Raw genomic sequence first — 21,955 nt, 5'->3', positions numbered from 1 at the left:
TAGAAGAAAGCACTGCTTTTCTCTTAAAGCCAGAAAAATTCAGAAAGATAAGGCAAAAGCCTGTTTCAAGGAACCTTTCTGTCCATGAACCTGCAGGTAATGGGATGTTCACAGTTTTGTTCTGCACTGTAGGGATGCTATTTGAAATGAGAGGCAGCTGGGTTTTGTACCTCAGCCAAGGAGAGAAATTATCTGGGAAGCGGTCTGAAATTGATGTACAAAGAAGAAAAAACTGAGATATGTGCAGTTATAGATTTTGTACAAACCGACAAATTAAGAAAAAGATGTTTAAAATATTTTGAGCCTGAAGCGCAAATCAAAAAAAGAATAGAAGAATAAGTCATTACAGCAGAAACATTCTTAAGGTGTTGATACAAGACACCAAAACCAAGCTAATTTAAAACTACTTTTCCATTTGTATCTTATTAACATTACAAACGCAGAATGTTTATTGCCTAAGATTTTGAGTGCAATTTCAAAAGAAGCATGTCAGGTATGAGCACATTCCCTAACTAATTTCAGCACTTAAAATGATCTCATCTTTATGCTACATATTAGAGACCGCTGAAATAGTTGTTTATTCAGATTCTCTGAAAAAGTATTCATGATGACTAATTTGTGGAAACCTACATATCTATACTCGAAGTGAAAAATGTATACTCATTGAAAGACACTGTAGAAAGGGTTATATCCATTTCAGAGTGAGTACCTCTAGAACTTGAAAGTCTGAATAAAGGGGATACAAAATTAGTCCATACCAGAAAGCTCACAATTACAGAATTACTCTAGCTGAAAAGGAAAAAGAAGGCCTGGCATCTGATACGTATTTTTTTAGTAGCAGTGCCAATGGAAGCAGTGCCCCACATCATCTCTTGTTATTTTGGTACAGCCAAATGTTGGTACAGACACATGGTGAACCAAACTGGAAAACTAATCAGTCTTTTTTTTTTTTTAAACAACAACAACAATAACAAAAAAAAACAACCCCAAGCCTCACAAAGAGATACATGTTTGGTTTTTGAAAGAAGCTAGATCAGTTCTCAAACCGTATTTATACTGTGACTGCACAACCTGGTGGTGCTGGTAAAAGCATCAGGGCAACAAGTCATGGCACATGGGGATGGAGGCAGAAGTCAGCAGAGGGGAGAGAAAATGCTGTAAAGCTGGTATTTCCAAACATTATATATCATAAAACCACATCCTGAAACAACAACTGTATTTATATAATCTAAAACACACATTAAATGACCGCATTTCCAATGACTTGAGGAGTCCGGACCAGATGACTACAGTGGGTATCCTGAATCCCTCCCCATAAAGTATGGAAAAAAACTCATTCCAAAACAAGACACTAGATGAACCTCCATTCAGAAAACAAAAATCAAATTCCTAATAAATTAAAAGTTGCGACTAAGTAACAGCAGCAGATCTGGGTGGACCATTTGTTTTTCTTAACGTATAATGTCAACGGTGGGCTGTGGGCTTTTTCCTGTTTGTACAATGTTAAACTCTTTTCTTATATTTACATTAATCCTTGCAGTTCTCTGTTAAATACTCAGAAATTATATGCAGTTCCTCATAACCCAACAGTCATTTATAAAGAATTCTAGCCCTTCTCCCCCTGCAAAAGGCCACACACTTATACACACACAATTGTCTATGTTCTTCCCAAAGGCTGAAAAAAAAAATAATCCATCAGTTATGCCTCTTTTGGGCTTTTTTGTTCATATATTATGCAATTCAGTGGTTCTCAAAATGTGGTTCATAGGCCAATGTTAGTCCAAAGAGAACTGGCTGGTTGCATTGTTTCCAGCTGTTATTTAGGACACTCAGGCTGTGAATACCTTTAAGCAAGAACGAACCAGCTTTGCTGCCTCAGGTCACTGCTATATAAAAGGAAGTGAGAAAACAAGAGCCTCTCTCCAGGACCAAAGCTGCTAGCTGGAAAAGAATTTCCTGGGGAGCAGAAGGAAAAGAAAACTGGTGGTGGCAGCATGTACAGGGCACCAAAAATAAGAGCACCAGAAAAGCATCTGGAGAGTGAAAAGGAAGAGGAGTGAAGAGCAAAACAGCATATGCAGAAGGAAAGAGGAAAAAAAATGTAATCAGCAAAGAAGCACTAGGGAAGAAATATAGCCACGTAAAAAGAAGATAACAAAATTGTTTTTAGTTAAAGTATTGCACGTAAGAATTAAAATGCAAGTATGCATTTTTATTATTATTGTCAGTTATATTCAAACATGATTTGCTAAGAAATAACATTTGTTTCCCCTCTGACATTTAGTCAAGGAAGTTTCTTCTTACAGAGTACCCCAGCACTGATGCTCAAGGTGAAAACAAAATTCGGGTATTAAACAACTTTGTAACAGCTTCCCTCATATGTCACTTGAAATTTCCGTTAGACTTCAAAAAAATTAAAGCATGGGAAAAAAACCTACAGAACTTCATAACAGAACTTCACGTGAAGCTGGTGCTACTTCTAAAGCGTTAATGAAGAACTATGTGGGCAGTCTACTTCACTAATGCCAACAAGTTTCTGTGCAGATTCCCTACCACAGATTCAAGTACTTTCTTGTCATAGTCTTTAAAAACAGCATCAGGGGCCCAGTTAAGTTTGTTATAGTAGGATTTACAACAGGTGACTTGTATATTTGAAGAGAACAGGTCTGAAATAGACTCTTGCAACATTTCAAGGGGAAAACCACCATGACCTGTTTTGAACAAACATTTCAAGAACTACTGCTCAGCAGATTTCCTTTCAGACTGAGGTGTTGAGGTGTTACTGCGTGCTTCAACTGTCATTCCTTTTCACAGGTTATTCCTCAAAAGCTTTGCTTGAATACACAACAGCTTGTTAATATTATAATTATTACACAAATTTATTAAAATTTATTAGACTTCAAGAAAAAAGTACTACTTTTATTTTTTCAAAAGTCAAAAACTGGAGTAAAATATCTGACTGCAAAAATAACTTAAGATGCGGAGAAAAGATTTTCCATAAAAGTAGTAGGAAACTTGTATTCTCTCTTGCAGCTGGTAGTATGCTAACTGATAACAACTGAAGTGGATACTGTACAAGATCAAAACATGATATTCATTCAGAAATGCAATGCTTTGTAAATTGGACCTTTTTAAAGGTCAAAAACTAATGTAAAAAGCGCATATATCAAACTTGGCTGACTCCCACTTCCTCAGCTTTGGAACAAGAGCAGTATTAGTGGCATCATCACTGTTACAAGGATTCAAGGAATCAGTACAGTGTTACACTGGATGAACTCGCTACTATTCCCTTGTACTCCCAGTATTTATAGTAAAGTAGCGGAAAAAAACCAAAAGGAAAGCCAGTATTAGGCATAAAATTGTACAGCACTTTTAGTATCATGTTTTCTAATCAGATAGCTCCCAACAAGCCCTCAACAAGCCCTCTCCTTATTTTGACAGTACTAGTTTTTATGATTTTGGGCATGATAAAAGAAAAAAAAAATAGAATAACAGACCATATACATACCTTTTTGAGATGTCCTAATCTAAGTTTGAAAATTTCTTCCTGTTCATGATACTCTGCTAAAGTCAAACTGAAAAAGAAAAAAACCAAACCAAAACATATATGTAGTTATAGCTTTTATATGAAGGTAAACAAAACAATAGCAGTCTTACTTAAATACTACAGTAAATACAGTATCTTATGTTAATTATTTACTACCACAATACTAGGACTACATTTTTGAACCATCTGAGTATCTTGGTTTGTGATTTCAGGGTCAAAATGTACTTACAGAATACCTCTGTGACTGGTATTCTGGAATATTAACTGCCTCTCCCACTGGACCATTTCTGTTCTCTCAGATAGCCTGTTAGATTATCTGGGTGCATCCTGAATCTTATAACCATCCCAGTATTTTAGCTGTTGCTAACTCCACTGCTTGGTTCCCAACTCTAACACATAATGAACCAAAGGATGGAGATCCAGAAACGAACTAGACAAGACTGATAACACTGGATTTTTGAACTGTGATTTAAAGAACATAGTGCAAAACCATACATCCCAAGTTCAATAACAGTACATTTTGCATGAGACGACAAATTCAGTTTTGAATTGGTATGAAACTCTTTTGCTTGTTCTCTTTTCAACTTCCTTCAAGAAAAGATTCCTGAGTACAATTAATTCAGTGGTCCCTCACTGTCTGTAGACTTGCTAGGATGCAAAGTCAGTTATCAACCAGAGAATCTAGACTGTTCACATGGATTAGTAACTAAGAAACCCACAAACTGACCGCACGCAGTATCCATCGACAAATGAACAAAAAAGACACAGAAGACGAACTACCACAGAAGACGAACTACCACAGAAAAGACACCAAAGTGACTTCAAGTTCCAGAGAAGAAACCATACGTGTATGATGCAGGGGAACAGGGCATGGGGAAGGAGAAAGAGGTATGGGCTCCTTGAAAGGATTCACAGAAATCCCTATGAACAAATTAAAATTAAACATTTTATTGTTTTGCCTAGATCTGCTATTTCTTGCATGATGCAAAGCTAAAACTAGTTGCATAATACATTTTCACAACATCCATATTTTAGCGAGTTCAATTATCAACCGTCCCAGGAAGATAAGTTACACAAAGTCTTTAGAAGGCTATACATGCAGTTCGTATTGCGAGTCTAAGGAACTAGTGTCTTGAGAATCACCAGTAGTTTCCCCAGAGGTGAGGGACACCAATTCAGATTTCTCTTACAGCAAATGCCAACTTTGATAAAATTTGCAGAAATCTAATAAACTGTAAGACTTCTTCCTCCCTTTTAAATGATGATGAAGCTTGCCATAGTTTTCAGATTTCTAAACCCTGTATTTATTGGGTCTCAAAAGTTGTTAATAAAGGAGTGCAGCTTTTCAGGATAAAACCTGGTGGTTCTGAAGCTTTCATATAGCCCTTTCTTATTCCCGATTTCATAAATACTGAATATTGCTGCCCCTTTTCTGACTTGGCCAGGACAGAAGACTGAGCTGACCAGATACTCTCCATGAGTATTAGTGAAATTGCTGGACTCTTTTTTGACTACAGCACTTGAATTTCCAAGGACCTGGAAACAGCTTCACAAGACTGTAGTTCTGTCATCAACCTTCTGGGTCTCTAACGTATAGAAAACACTCAGATCAGGTGACAAAAGCACCCATGACCACATCCTGTAAGAATGAGAGAAAGAAGAGATCCTGTATTTTACAAAGCATCATACAAAGCTACCCTGCACCTTTTTTTCCTACTGGAATGAAAAGCAGCCTTGTATTCCAGTCAGACATACCCAAACACTCTGAAGGCAAGACTGAGGAAATTTTGCCTCTCCAAGAAAGGCAAAAGGTCCCTTAGTACCAAACACTGGGACGGAACGTTTATATTCTCTTCCTGGCAGAATCCCCTCTGGGTTTAGACAATTTAAGTTACATCTTAAAAGAAGAGGCATTAAAGCAAATGTGAAATGGGGTGTCTCAATAGTTAGGAACGCTGACAATGCATTCTCTGTACAGTTCAAACAACAGCAAGAAACCTAAGAAAACAATGCTCTAATTCATGCTCTAATGCATCTGCTAGACCTACCAAAGAGAGCATCAAGGCCACGCCAGACAACTCACAGCAGTATCCTTGACATTTTTTTTTAAATACTTGTACTCAAACAGCAAACTACTCTAGCATGGATTAAGTTCTCAATTTAATCAATGCCGATGTGTATGAGGTTGAAAATTATTCTTTCCAGATTCTTGTCTGCAGTATAAATTACAAGTTTGTGCACTTCCAGAAATGCAGACAGCAAAGTTTGTCCTCAGAAAGAAGAGTATTTTGGTGGCTTAGCAAAGCTGAACCAGAAGTAAAAGATACTGAAAGTATGAAGTTTATGACATGAACTTCCAGAATTTTTCATTGAACACCGAGAGCCCTGAAGCCATAGATCCCCTGAAAACCTAACATAATATAGGAAATCTAGTCCTTTTTACAAAACCTCACCTATCTACACAGAGCTATGACAAAGTGCCTAGACAGCTCTAGCAAGTATTGCCTTCCAAAATTCTTAAATAGCCCTCTTGAGCACAGAGCACAAATTAAAGGTCATATGGAAAACACTAAGATTCAAAGTCACTCTTTCCATATTTCCATGCCATATCCCAATAAATTGCTGTTTTCCATTTTTCTATTTCCTTACAAATTTAACGCTACTAGAGACACAGAATTACTCACAGCCATTTGAAACTGTCGTGACTGACCACCATGTTTTGTATGCCTTCCTCCAAAATATTGAACTGTACACAGACATAGTCACTTTGGATTTTGTTCATTTACTTATGAAAACCAAAACTTTACTCCCCCATATTCAGAAAAATTACTTTTTTCTTTTTATAAGTTGGAGTTTACTTTTTATCTATAAATAAACTGTACTTTAAATTCATATTGAAATAGCATACGACAAATAGCAGTAAAACAATAGCAGTGTGCATGTTGTCTGTTTTCTGGCTATAGGCCACCACCCTGCTGCACAGGCTGAAAACATCCAGCCTAGAGACTGCTTCCCATCAGCCCATTGCTTCCCACCTGCATCCACACGCCGCCTTTTGCAGGGCAGCGGGCACACTGGAGGCACCTTCTGAAAAGAGAAGTCACCTGCAAGACTCCATCATTTCCCACAGAAGGGGTTTCTCCTCCATCACCTGAAACATGCAGGTCTCATGAGATGCTGAAGATCAAAGGTTGAGGAGCACGCAGGATGGATGTTGGCCAGAAACAGGCTGCTGCCATCCACTAAATTAACTTAAGCTTGATAGTCAGGCTTGAGGTTAATCTGAGGAGCACTGGGGAAGAAGGGCAGCTGGGAGTAGGTTGCATGAATTAATCTGGTAGCAGTCTGATCCCGACTGTGATCTTTTCTGCTCAAAATTACTGAGCAATAAATGCTGTATTTTAACTGTCTACAGCCAAATGAACTATCACACACACTCAAAGAACTCCTGAAATAAAAAAAAATAAAATAAAAAAAAGCACTAGACATATTGTGTGCATGTAGTTTAATTTTCCTGTGATGTGTAGGGCCATGGTGTGCCACCTTTACTTGTTGCTGGAAGAAAGTGGACAGCTTACCTGGTCTGAAAGGCTTGATTATCACCAATTTAAACATTTTTCTTAATTAGGAAAAATAGACCTTCCAGTTGTTTAACAATGTTTTCATAGCCAAATTTCAAAGGCTTTGACACAGTATGCATGGGTAGACGTAACCAATCTTCTTTGTACTTCTTCCTCACAAGTTCAGACAAAACCTTCTATGATCAAAACAATCCTACTAGTGGGTACAGACAAGACAAAAAAACCAAAATGGCCAAGCGCTCCTTGGTTGTCATGACTATCAAGCCTGGCACATTTACAACCACCTCTCTTCCTATCTTTTCCCAGTTGAGAAATCATCCTGGATACACAGGCACAGCAGAATGTGGTCATGCCCCTGAACAGTCATACACACATCCAATCCAAGTTTTTGTCTGCAATTTCTAAAGCACTCACTTTTTGGTCCAACCTTATTCTCACTCTAGTTCCTCGAATTTCTTCAAGGACAGGCAGAGCTGACCAAGTCAATGAGGTCTTTTCACCCATTGTTTCCATGTTTGCCTTAGAGAGACTGCCTCAGGAAAGGAGCTGTCTTTACTTGTCCTGTAAAGCCCAGACACACTGTTGGCACTTCAGCCTGAAAAAGTTTCTGAAAAGATTTTTATTTGTTCCATACAGAACAGAATGCTCCCTCTAAATGATGCATTTGTTCAGCTACAGTAACAAAATCTGCCAGCTCCCTCTGCTCTCCTATTCCAAATTGCATGCAGGGACAAAGATGCATCCAGACTTCCATGGAGAAACTGGGAAGCAGAGGAAGAGGTGACTGGGAAGTGAATACAACTGACAGGGCTGAAGCTGCACAGGAAGGACTACACCACCTAAACTAAGTAAAACGTTGCTCCTAGAAATAATTGTCTAGTTAAATAAGAGCTGCTTCCAAGAAGCGAGGACTAGCACTATAATCTCTAAAGTCTCCAAAGAACTTGGAATAGAGTTTTCAAACAGATTTCTCCAGGGCTAAGAAGGCAACCCCTCTACTTTAAGGAAATGTTTTTTTTTTTTTCTTTAAATAAATTTCAGTTTATTCCTTTAACGTAAGACTAATAAAACTACTTTGCTCAGTAGAAAAGAGACCTCTCAAAATTCAAACTACTTCTTAGTTTTTGTTTGGGCCACAAAAAGAGAAAGAATGATGGAAAACCAGGACAGTGTTTAGACTCATCTGTTGCATATTATTTAAACACCAAACCCACCATTCACTCACAGGACACTGGCAGATGGCCACTTTTATGCTAATAACTTCAGTGCAAGAATTTTGCTTTTAAATTCATGTCAGAGACCATAGTATAATCATCTGAACTAAAACAATGCCTCAGGCAACACCTTCCTTCAAAACTTTCAAAACAGTTAACACCTGTTTTCAGAAAGGGTTTCAATAATACTGCCTGTTACAAAGCTATAGATCATTTTGGTCTTGTCAATATCTGCAGCTGGAGACATTTTCTAAAGCAAACACCACAGTGGTAGAGACACTTGTTGCTAACAACTGCTAGTAGGTTGTTTGTTTGTTTAGAAAAATATCTGCCTAATCCCTTGCAAATATGTTGTACTGATTTACTACTGGTTTAGTTCATTAATCTCAAGCAGCTCTTCATTTCTCTATGCCTCATATAAACAGAACATCTTCCATTTGGCTATACTAATTAAGATCATTACTTTTGAAGTAACACAGGAACAGTGATAAGCACAATGTAATAGAAGGGAATCACATACAGCAGATGATATATTTACTCTAAAATGAAAGCGCACAATTAGTAATTGTTTTACCAAGATACACAAAACATATTTAATTCTGTACTGAGAAGCAGAGAGGAGTCAACACATAATACTGCTACACAAAATTATAATGAATCCTAAATACAAACATTAAAAAAAAACTTTCAAGTAAAGGCCTAAGAGCATGACGTGGCTTAATGATTCTGTGATCTCAGGACACATTACAGACCTTCTCAAAGGTCTGAAACAAAATTTATCATATAGGCAAGCAATCTCATATCTAGATGATAAAATGATCAAATTCGTACACTTAAAGGCAAAACAGTTTTGATTCAATAACAGCTTACATTTATGCTAGCATTAGATACAAAAGGGCAATTCTCATTGTTCTCTTGACAATTCCATAACCAGCAAGCATTTTCACGTGCCATTTAACACATAACTGGTTAAGCCAAATGAAATTAAAATTTGAAAAGTTTTTAGTAATTTGGAAATTATTTATAACTGTGTAACACCAGAAAATATTCACAAGTCTATTATCAGGACTTCATCTTGTCCTACTAAATAATTAGAATGTCTTCTGTATTTTTTCCAAAATGTATATTTTATCACCTTCTAAAGCCGTAATAAGATTATGGAAATTTAACATGAATGAAGACATGGCCAAAAGCTGGCAAATTAGAAATTACGTAATTTTTCAGGTCTTTTCCATTACTTAAATGTTACTTAATAACAACAGGTATTACATTCAAACAAAAAGGTATTTTTAACATGACTGTGATCATTATTGTACTATTCAGAAGTTTTTATTATGTTCTAAGAAGAAAAGTAGGGACTAAGTATTACTAAAGATTCAATTTGAGTGATGACTCCTCAGCTCTCTACCAAAATACACAAGTAACACTAATCAAGATTTGCTTACATTGCCAGCCTTACTACTGTATTTTCACGATATTTTTGCCACAGCCAAACAATTTCACAATGTGAACTTAAAGAATGATGCATTATGCAAAACATATGCAGCTGTCTTCATAGTGATTGTCCAAACATACATATTTTGCCGATCTAACCAGACAATTTATTTAACCCCCACCCCCAGAGGTACAAATTACTACCTCCACAAGTGAGAGGTGACAGGTGACCATGTTCAACACATGTGGCCTACTTCTGCAAAGTAACACAGATTAATTTGTTAGTCTTTTTAACCCTAGTTATTTACTTTTTATTTAAGCTGACTAGGAACGGATACACTATCAGCTACAGCCTCTTAGCATCAAGGGCAATAACTAGTACCTCCAAGCAGCAACTTCTTAAAATACTCAAATTAAATGTCAAGAACACATCTGTCTGTGCCTTGAATTATACCATTTCTGTCTGCAGAAAAAAAAAGTCACTTGGAAAATTGAGAACCTTTGATAGCTCTCAATTTTTATGTTTAAATGACAAAAAAAAAAAAAAATCAACATTGTCAATATGTGAAACAGGATCAGTAACTTTTGACAGTTCCTCTCAGCATCTAGCATTCAGAAGAGAAAAAAAATAATATTTCCAATTGGTTTTAGACACATGTTTTCAAATACTAAAGGCTGAAAAAAGCTTTTCTTGTCAGCTAAAGACTGTTACATGAAAAATGAAATGATCTCTAACTAGAGAACAGGCTCCTAAACCGATGTGGATCAAGGAAAGTTCAATAGGTATTAGTGACATTACTAGAGTAGGAAACCAGAATAAGTCCTCCTCTAGATCAGGAAAACAGCAGGAACATTGCATAAACACAGAATGGGCCTTTCTCTGGTGACTTTACCAAAAATAAATTGGGCAACTGTATGACATCTTCATAGGCAGTGGTGCAAATTTCCCTAACATCAGCAAGTCCTCAGTGAGAATATAGCTGCTGAATATACTGAGTGTCTTTTTATGCTGTTATTTGAATAGAACTCACACAGACAATATCTGAGAATTTATGTAAAAGACTGATTGAAATGTTAAACTTACAGCTGTGGTAAATTGGGTCTAACAAAGGGATCGTTTTCTGCCCCATTCACAGCTTTATTTTTCCTCTGCTTGGGTTCAGAATTGGCAGATGGTGCCTGAGAATTATTTGTAGTTGGAGGCTTTCGCTTGGCCAGGAGCTTTCTTTGCCTTTCAATGTCTTCCCTTTGTTGATTCACCCATTCTTGCTGCCTGTAAACCCCAAAAAAAGCTTTATTAAAGTTCCACCATTTTGCATTTTTTAAAGAACTATCTTTTTAAACAGTAAAGCATTAAGAAATTTTCAGAAAACCTACTGTATGTGTGAAAATGTTTCCTGGGAAAGAGAATACCAATGTTCTTCATGAGGTGGAAACATTTTGCTAAAGTTTTGGCACAATTTACTTTTGAAATACATGATGGGATTTTTTGTTTGGGGGGGTGGTGTGTGTGTGTTTTGTTTTTGAAAGTGTTACACATGATTCGTGGACAAAAAACCAAAAAGTATCTGAGCTGGTGGTTACCTTCTTTTATACCATCAAAGGAAATTTAACAAAGTCAATAGACAGTACTTGACTTTTATCAGCCAAATACTGAATTTGATCTGACTGTTCCCAAATAAATCATTAGTTTGGTTGTATGGCAAACAATTACAACTTTTATGCAAAACACACATACAGATTGTATTTAAGATTGTCTTAAAAAAACAATGCCCTAGGCAATCACATAATGCCCCTCAAAACTAGTATAAATAAATAAATATAATAATATAATAAATAACTACATATTGCCCCTCAAAAACTAAAATCTTGGTGAATTACTTTTATATATATTTATACACACACATATATGTATCTGCAAAAGATTGAGTCAGATTCGTTACCAAAGAACATATTTTAAGGCACTCCATAATTATTTTACCATCTCTGATGGTCTCCCAGAGCCCTTTTCCTTGGCCCCATCTCTGCTGAAATACCTGTTGTAGCAGTGTTTCTCCAGGTGGCTGCTCTCCCCCGTCCACTTGCACTAGACCCTATCTGAGGTTGCCAGATTTGTCACTCCTCCTTCATGGCACTGAGGAGCCGGATGTCTGAAAAAGCGCTGCAGTGATGGATATGCAGGCAGCACCTATGTGACCAATGAGAACTTCACAGACCTCATTGGCCCCAATGATCACCAGTGATACATCGTTAGCTGCGTGAAAAATCACTGATTTAGCTTCATAGCTCTTTCTACCAGCTGAGCTGAATAATTATGTGCTGCTCATTTAGTACATTCATGGCTTTCTAAGGATAGTTAAAATCAAGTGAAACCAAACTGTCTTTCAAAGACATCCAGCCTTAGTATTCTCTCAGTTGATTAAGGGAGTTCTGTACTGTATTCTCAGTCTTCAAAAGGCAAAGCAAAATAAAACGTCTGAAAAGCTGCTCCAATCCTAGAACCTTAGTAATAAAAAAATCCACTAGAGGGAACTAACAATTAGTGAGAATTTTAAGAACATAGCATTTACTAACTTCACAAGATTTTGAAATGCAAAGCCATCTGTCCACTGTTCGGTAAATGAAGCACCATGACGAACTGTTGTAAAATGCCCCAGGCGTAATCTGTCTTGCATGCTCTTCTCTCTGCTTGCCAGCTTTTCCTAGGTGCTCTAAGAAAACACAAAAAAAAAAGTCATATTCAGTAATACTAAAGTGTTCAAAAAGTCAGTAAAACACTTTTTTTTTCCTCCAACAACTTTCTAAGGGAGGGATAAAAGGAGAGCAGATGAAAATATCTTTTATCACTTTACTCCATTTATCCTAATTTCTGCAGAACTCAAACATCTGCAGTTGTCAGAATTGGTACTAATGACGATTGGTGCACCAAAAAAAAATAATCTGAGTTTTACTCAGTTTTCCTATAAAGTTTGCTGTTCTTCATAATTAACAAAATATTTTATCTGTAAATAAAGCAAAACTGGTAAGAGTATCAGCATTATACAGACACATAATTAAGATTATGTCTGTACATGTCTATTATACTAAACGAGCCTGATTAGATATCAGAAAGAGTGCACCTAAGATACTCAGCCTGAGAACTCCCTTGACAGAGCATCTATGTCGCTACACGTACCAAACTGAGCTCAGGAATCTCTACGTGGGAATGCACTGCAGGTAGGCTTAACTGCAATCAGATATCCACCTGCAGTAATAGAAGCAGATGCCCTTCTCAGAACCAGTCACTACTACCACAAGCATCACTGGGATGTGATAAATGATTGAGTATGCTTAGTCTGCTTCAGCACAAGAAGAAAGAGCACTGTGAACATCGCTGATGGACAGAGACTTCTCTAATTGTTACAAATGCTTGCTTCTTAAAAACATGCCTATAGCCCAAAATCACACGCACACACAAAAACCAAATGCGAGAAGTTGACAGAATTAAGGATCTTTGTGCAAACAGACTTCTGGACTGAAGAGGCAGCCTGCGTGGCCTTTCACAAAAAGTGGCCTACGTGATATTCTCAGTCTGAAGGTGCCCACCTAACACCATGCTGAACAGATCTGATACATCTTTTCCCTGCATTCCCCTCATGCTGGAACTTAAAAGTGACTGCAATAATTTATTTATGGCATGCTAGTGAGGAAACTCTCCCTAATCCTCTAACGGATCAGTTTGTGCCCTTGTATCTGACAGTAGCATATAACAGCTAATGTTAGGGAACAGACTTGGCTGTTTACCTGAAAACTTTTTTGTATCCTAATTTGTAATAAGCTGATTTTCTATTCGCTTTTTGTTAGTGTGGGTTTTGTTTTTTGGTTTTGGGGTTTTTTGGGGTTTGTGGGTTTTTTTTTGTTTTTTTTGTTTTTTTTTTAATAAGGCTATTTTAAAGAAGAGAGAGAAACAAGGTATCCTTGTCTTTTAAGAAACTGATGCTAGTTTAAACATAATTGGCATCAAATTTGAAATAAATATTTCTTTCATAGTAGTATGAAGTTAAATGATCACCTTCATTTCCTTGTTTCTATTAATTCGGAGCTAACATAGCATTTTAACATTTTACATCAATAATCATCTGGGCTGCTTAAGTGTCTCACAAAGAGACTTTATCCGTCTCCTCTCTACAGCAGATTATGTTCAGGATTTTTTTTATCCACTCTAATCTTATTCTTAATGTTCTTCTAGAAAATTGGCCACATCCTAAATTCTTATCTTTTATGCTCTGCTGTATCTGAATTACTCCTGATGGGAAAACCTCCCTTAAATTAAAAGGCACATTTTCCACAATCAGAAAAAGGCTCAACATTTTATTTTGCCTATTCAGGCTTATAAAAACACTTACTGCCAGATAGAGACCAGGCACATGATGTTTCAGTCTCAGACACTAATGTGAAAAAGTTAAACAGAGGAATTATAATGGAGTTCTACAGCACCTTCACAGCTTTTATCACAAACATTTTAAAAGCAGTAAACTTACCTTTTCAATTAGAAGCTTCTTGCTCATTGAAATACATTTGTTTAATCTTTCTTTATATTTTTCAAGTAGCTTTTGTTGTTCATCTATTTGTCTTCTAAGATCACAGTTAGCCTAACAAATATATACAAAATATAAAAAGATATATCAAAACACTATATTTATAATCAGCTGTCAAGAAAATAAAGGTATCTACCTTCACATGACTGAAGTAAGAAACATGCATAAACATATACAGGCAAAAATCACATTTCACAGACCTATCCCAATCTGTAGAAGGATGTTTTGCTTCCTTTTTTATTTCCTTTACACTGAGCTGCATTCTGCATTACAGAGCATTCAGCATATAAATAATATATAAAAAGCATTGCACCAATCACTTTTCCAGTCCTCCAGTGTTAAACTGAGAGTTTAATGTTAGCTCTGGATCCTTTATATTTGATCACTGAAGTTACGTAAAATCCTAACATTTTTAATTTAAAGGGAAACGAAAAATTCACAACGATAGAAGTTTCAATTATCTGAGTAGAAAGTCTAACAAGCTCCCTACATTACAATTATATTTAATTTAACTCATTACTTTAAAAAAAAAAAGCAATATTATTTTGTCTAAATGATTATTTTTTTAAAAAAAAAAAGGTTAGGTTTGTCTATCCCACACTGTTAAACATGTGCTAAATAAGTCTCCATGTACAATTTTATAATGTATGATTGCACATGTTAATATGTACTTGTCTACATATAAACACTAAACAGACTACAACTTGTGAATAGTTTTTTTTGCTTTGTATTTCATTTTGCTATATCTCCCCAACACTTCTTCCAAGAGCACAAGCATTAAGATTTTTTTCCTGAAAACAGGTCTTAGAGCATAGTATAGCATAAGTTTCTTATTAAAAGTAGTTATTTATTGCCCATACTAATTTGTGTCACAATCAGCTCCATTCTGAAACTGCCAACAGTTGTCCCACTGATAACTGCTATTCACAATTATGTTATAAACTTGAGGAATCAATCAACTGCCTGCAAAACAGCATCAGCTTTCTTTGTACCTTCAGAAAGTCTATAAACATATTTCATCATTAACAAGTTGTAGCACAGAAGTTGAAAACTGCCCAACCTTATTCATTTCATTTCATAGACTTCTCGTATTTTCAGAAAAAAAAATTTACAAAAATTCAAAAATCATTTCACCTTTTAATTTAGGTAACTCCAGGGTAATTTTTAAAAACAAGGATTATTCAAATATTTAAAGTATTTGCCTCAGATTCACTGCCTGTTGTTCTGAATAAATATCTTTATCCCATGTCTAACACTTACCCTGAGTAAGTCATCTATACGACCTTCTTTCTTTTCCAAGTCTTGATTTTTATTACTTTCTAGTGCAGCTAATTTCAGCATTGTGAGATCAGTCTAAAAAGAACATTTTGAAATATTTATCCTTTCTTCTAACAATTACAGCATTATTTTTCTCATGTTACATAGAGAAACAAACTACTTTAAAACATTCAACAAGACCAGCATATTATTTTCCTGTGTTTTCAAAGCGACATGGCAGGTTCTTATTCAAAACTGCGTTCCCTCTTCAGGAGGATGACTGTGAACAGTTGGGACAAACCACTTACACTTTTAAAAGATTTCACTATTAATCGAAAAGTTATTGTTCACAAAAAAGCACAAAAGCACATAAAACAAGGCAAAAATGTAAATGTCAGCTAATTACTTTAAATTCTCTGTATTTGGTCAACAGGTGAAGTAACCTTGTTCTGACTAACTTGTGAAACACAGAACAGATCACGTCAGAAATGGCAGACAGCATGAAACAGTTGCTTGCGGCTTTTAAAAGTCATGACAGAACTGTATCTTGATCATTTTGATTACCATCTCATTTTTCTTCTTCAATGTCAGATTTTAAATGCAATATGACAACAGCAGCTGTCACTTCAAATACTGCCTGAAAGAGCAGCCTCTACTTCCTAAGATCACACAACAGCTAAAATCTTAAGCAAAAGCCTACCAACAACGTGGTCATCTAACTGCTCATGAAATGCAATGCTGGAAGCAGAGCAAGTGCAGAATACAAAACTAATCAGAGAGATTTAAATTGTGAGCTGTGGAACTTAAAAGAAAAATGTTTTGGTGGACTGTAAAAAGCAAAGCTTTTGAAAGCCTTTAAGAGTTTACAAGAAGTTGAAAGACAAATAAACAAACGTATCTATCAGTTTTTCCTACAGTCTGAAATGATACAGGATAGCTCTACTAAAAAGGAGTTACCTGAGTAATTTTAAAAGATAACTGCTTTGGTTGCGTGATAGGGTGGTCCCCAAAAGCTAATGAAGTAGGAGAAGGACTATTCTGTCGAACCTGAAATGCACAAAACCAGAGGATTTTAGATACAACTATAATATTCAGTTATGAACACAGCCTTGTTTACAACTCTTGGTAGGAAAATCATATAGAATAGAGAAACAGGGTATCTTTATTACAGAAGATACTACTCAGAGCACTGCACTGAGAGCTATCACTATGCTGTATATCACTTGCAGTTTAGAAAGGATGCAATATATTCTCTGAGAAAACTAAGATTGTCACTTTAGAGAATCACACTGAAAGATTTAAGACAATACAAGACTGACATAAGGTGACGTCAGTCTCACACAGACTTATTTTTTCTGATTCTAAGCTTTCACAACTCAAAAAGAAAGTAATGCGAGTTATTTTTGGAGCAGTTACTTCCGATGGGAGAACCAGAAAGGGAAAGCTAGCACAAATCAGAACACAAATTCCGTTACTAAAACTTCCCAAACCCCTCCATTTGGTGTCAACGGGACCATTTTCAAGCCAAATTCCACAATCTGTGTTACATTTCATACTGTTAGCAAGAGTAAGAGGATGGATGAAGTTGAACGTACATGGAATAAAAGCTGAGATCTACCAGCAGAGAAAACAAATCCTTTCTGTAACTGTCAAAATCGGTTTGACCATTTAGAATCACACTTGGGTAAGCCTAACACTGAAATTTTGCATATGAGGAGGAAAAAAAATAATTAGCATGACCAATGAAAAGAATTTTAAAGTGATACAGGCAAATTAGATGTCAATTATTTAAAAACTTATAATTTATCAGAAACTGAGCTTTTGAAGGCCCGAGTTAGGGGGTCAGTTTCCTCATAAGTAAGAAAAATCCTCCCCTTTTTCGTTTGAGGCTTGTGAACAGATATCATTATAACATTTTAACATTTATTCAACATTTTACATAATTACTTTTATTTTAAAATTGTTTTAGAAAAAAAGTCCTAGTGTTAACAGAAAATTTTGGCTTTAATATTTAACTTGATTTTTTTTTTCCTGTTGAAAGGATTAATTCCTTCCCAGGCTTCCCTCCTTTGAAAACTCTTCCCGTGAATATAGATTCTTTTCAATTATTCTACTTTTAAACTATGAACTTATCTGCAGCAGTTATGAAGTTCACAAACTTACAGAAGAAGGAGCGGAATGTGAATTCTGAGGAGATCGGATTGCAGGAGGTACGCCTCGCACTGGACTAGAGCCGTTTCCACCTTGGTACTGTAAGGAAGATACAGTCCTCCAATTAGTCAACCTTCTTATCAAAATACACTATACATCTACTGAATGATACAGCTCATCCGTACACAGAATTTGTAAATTAGATTGTATTATTTGCATTAGTGTAGCCTTTGGCCATTTAAAGAAAATGTGAAAGAAAACGTTTTTTATATTTTAGCTCACACTGCACCAGAGACCACTGCATCTCTACTTCAGGGTTTAATATTCATAAATTTACACAAAGAAAAAAAAAAAGTATCCTCTCAAGAGGCCTGTTCATTACAAGCAAAAATTTTGTAACATGCAAAAAAAGCTAAAATAGTATTTTAAAGCTAAAGTAAATTTTACAAACACACAAAACCCTTACCTCAAAATAGTCACTAATCTTGTGACCACGTCCCCCAATATTCTTTCCTGAAACAAACACATTAATATATTAGAATTGATTAAATAACTTATAGATGTGTGTTACATTTTTACCCATCCAGTACTTCTAGCAAAGTCTCACCACTTGTTAATTGGTTTTCTTTGATGTGCTAATATGTGATCTCCCTATGTAGATAATTAAGGGATTGGCCACAAAAAAGAGATTTGCATATTCCATTCATTGAGAAATCAGAAATTACGTCACACTTCAATTCCTAAACCAGACTAGCGTAGACTTAGGAGCAAGCCTAGACCTTTTCTAGATAACAGAAAACTCATTGCTCATCCTAAGGATCAAAGCTTTAGCACGAAGTCCCTCCCCTTTTCAAGCACTAACTCAAACTTCACCCACTTCCAAAATATCAAAATTATATGCTCCAGGTGAGTTACTGCACCTAAATGTTCAGCCTGAGCATTCCCTTAAGTGCCAACAGCAGTGCGGGCACAGAGGATGACAAGTATTTCCATTCCTCCCGACCTGGTTATGGAGCGGCTAACTCACAGGGTTAACTAGGGAGATAAAGAGCAGAATGAGAGCAGGGTTTCTGTTCTCTTAATCAGTATTGAGACTTCAGGACCACCAATGTAAATTAATCTTTCTTCAACGTGAGGACCTGATCTGCACATGACATTCTAGAGATCGTACCAATGCCCTACCCAATGGCATAAATGCTTTCTTCTATTTGGCCCTCAGATGACCGATAAATCTCTAGAACTGTATTGGTCTCTTGTATAGGTCAGACTAACTGTTAGGAGGCATCTTGAAAACAGACTGTTGTTCAAAGCTATTTTCTTTATAGAAAGATTACTTTTTTTTGGCAAAGATTTTCAACCCTTTCTATCGCTTCAGCCCTGAAGAATTCTTTCTAGTCCAATACACCTCTGTATTGGCATTGCTGCATAACTTTGTGTCACTCAGAATTACCACAAAGAAACACAAACATTTGGCAGCCCTTTTTGTGCCAAGACTTTTAACAGAAATATTTAGATAAAATAATTCAAAGACCTAGAACAGCACACAGATAACTCCTCCAGTAGTTACATAAATTTACACAAAGAAACTGATACTAGTGTACCTATCACTGATACTGCCCTCTAGCCAGCTCTTTACCTACCCTATAATTCTGCTAGTGACTTCCATCTTCACGTTAAATTGTCGTATATCACTTTATCAAATTAAAATTTGCTTTCATCCAGATAAATGAGACAGACTGCATTCCTTTTCAGTACAGAAAAATCTATCCTATGTCATGTTACAGAACTCTGCGCTGAAGAAATATATCAAATTATTTTGGCACAGCCAATTATGAATAGATATACACTGATTTTTTTTCCCACTTTCCAATTACCTCCACATTCTAAACAATACTTTTCTTCAACTTTTATGGATTATTTTGCATCTTACACAGTCAAAATCCTAGGTATGCAATGTACAGGACATAGATCAATTGTTCCTTTTTTTCAATACAATAACAGTATTTGCTGTGTTTCAACTGTACTGTACCACCCTAATATACTGCAGTTTCCTAGGCCAGTTCCTTGAGAATACTGCAGTGCAGACTATTCAGTTTCACTGCTGCTGACAGCAAAACAGTAATTATAAGACATTATAATCATGTTGTCTATGCCCGAAAGTTCCTAAAATTTCTATCATCTCTAATTTCAACTCTCATTGGTAGCAGGAAGGATAGGCTACTAGAACAATGAAAGTAGGAAATTTCATTCAAGTTCTTTGAACAAAGCAGGTCTCTATGAAGCAACACTTACAAAGAAATTAATTTTAGCCAAACTACATAATTCTTCTACTAATAGCATGTTGCATCATGAAGACTCCCAGATATGGAGCCCATTGATACGCATCTGAAGTGACACTTCCTAGCTCAGTCAGAAACCAAAAAAAGCTAATATAAATGTTATCAAAACTACTTCCTCTCCCTTTTTGATGAATTTTTGTTTTGAGGTTAAATTTCCACTATACCTCCCCCAAAAGTCACATTAAAGAGAAGAACAACAAAAGCTATGCTTTATAAATATTAAATTGGAAATTGGTCTCATCCCAATTTCCCCATCCCTCTAGAAAACTACACTGTACTATAATCCATAGAAAAGGAAAAATAAAATTCAGTTTTTAAATATACCTGAAAAACAAGCAAGCAGATATTATAATCTGTAATCCCTTTTCCTCCTTACCTACTGAAAAGAAATACAGACCACTATTTTGGATGAGAAGGGCTGCTACTATTCTTAAAAAGTATACAGAGTTGTATCATAGCCACAAGTTACACACGCAGTAGCACACGATTCTTACGGACAATTACCAGCCAGTTGCCTGTCCCTTTCAGTGACAAATGTGTGTGTGCAGACAGGTACATGTAACTTACCATCCAAAACCCAACACCTGTCTTATGCAAGCAAAAATACAGAATTTTCAAGGCTAACACTCAAAACTTTGTGGATTATAAATTGATTAAATACATGCAGTAACTATCTAATTCATTTACATCTTAGTTTACCTTGGCTGCTTTCACTCTGAGTATCTGCTTTTCTTTTTCTTCCTCTGGAAGGTTCTGACTGTTTCTTCTCTGGAGTCTACAAACAACAAAAAGAACATGATCCAACAGCAGCTCTATTTATTTATATTATTGCTATACTATTGTGAAATAAATTTAAATCCTCATTCATAAAACATGATTTCACAATTCAGCAGGGATGTAATTTCAGATCACAGTTAATGCAGATATTATGATCCTTGGTCAATCAGATAAATACAAGCTGGAAAAGATATTAAAGAAAGTGAGAAATAATTCTTAAAATAATTTCCCCAAAGGCAATTCTACCTATTAATTGTGAAGCAATTATACCTTTCCATCCATGCTGGGGTTTATGAACACCCCATTTGGTTTCACTTACGGCTACTTTTTACTGAGATCGTCATATTATAGTTGTGAGTGTTTTAAAGCCTAATGAAATGAGCTGATTCTTGATGATGTTTTCTACACATTCCCACAGCATAAACACTAAAGTTCTAATTCTTCAGTAAGAAGCCAATAATGTTACACATTTTTGGAAGAGCAGATGTCATCTCCAAACTAATATAATCTGTAGATTTCTAGAATCTGTTTAGGATTTAAAAAAAAGGAAAAAAAAAAAAAGAGGGAAAAAAAAAGGAAAAAAGCAATTGCTCAAAATTTTAATATCTATCCACTTGGAAAGTGTCATCGTTCCCTCCCCATTATATTTTATCACAAGAAAGTCAAAGAAAAACATCAATAATAAGTGAAAAAATACAGATCTGTAAAAAATTTATTCCAGCAATATTATGTATAGTTGCCTAGAAACTACAATCGGCATGTACAACACAGATAACAAGAAAGGGTTGTGATCAGAAGCATCTCTAAATTGTATTTGCTCTCCCTTGATCCGAGGATTCAAACCAGTTAGTCTCCCCAGCGTAAGCTAAATTCTACAAGCTGCTTTGGTTCAAGGAAAAGAGACTGCAGCTGTGTGTGTATTCGGCCTCCAAACAGCCTCATACCAATAACTGGAGAAAGCACAGAAGCCATTACATGAACTCTGTTTTACAATCAAGAAATCAACGGCCCCTAATATCTGGGACTAAACTTGAGATCAGTGATAAGATGCTTCATTTTTTTTATAACATCATTTTTG

At 35.9% G+C, this 21,955-nt stretch overlaps 1 protein-coding gene across 1 annotated transcript in view; it reads right to left on the bottom strand.

The window, feature by feature from the left end:
* The window catches only part of TLK1 (tousled-like kinase 1), a 44,094-nt gene that overhangs the window by 13,514 nt on the left and 8,625 nt on the right, over positions 1-21,955 (bottom strand). Inside the window, 9 exon segments of the mRNA XM_009894562.1 lie at positions 3,509-3,575; positions 10,861-11,049; positions 12,351-12,487; positions 14,297-14,407; positions 15,614-15,706; positions 16,568-16,657; positions 17,774-17,860; positions 18,228-18,274; positions 20,800-20,875. Of these exon segments, the coding sequence (XP_009892864.1) occupies positions 3,509-3,575; positions 10,861-11,049; positions 12,351-12,487; positions 14,297-14,407; positions 15,614-15,706; positions 16,568-16,657; positions 17,774-17,860; positions 18,228-18,274; positions 20,800-20,875 (897 nt within the window).

The sequence above is a fragment of the Charadrius vociferus genome, unplaced genomic scaffold (genome assembly GCF_000708025.1).
Source record: "Charadrius vociferus isolate BGI_N301 unplaced genomic scaffold, ASM70802v2 scaffold161, whole genome shotgun sequence".
NCBI classification, from domain to species: domain Eukaryota; kingdom Metazoa; phylum Chordata; class Aves; order Charadriiformes; family Charadriidae; genus Charadrius; species Charadrius vociferus.
The sequence above is the reverse complement of the archived record's forward strand: the minus strand, read 5'-3'. Positions and strand labels throughout refer to the sequence as shown.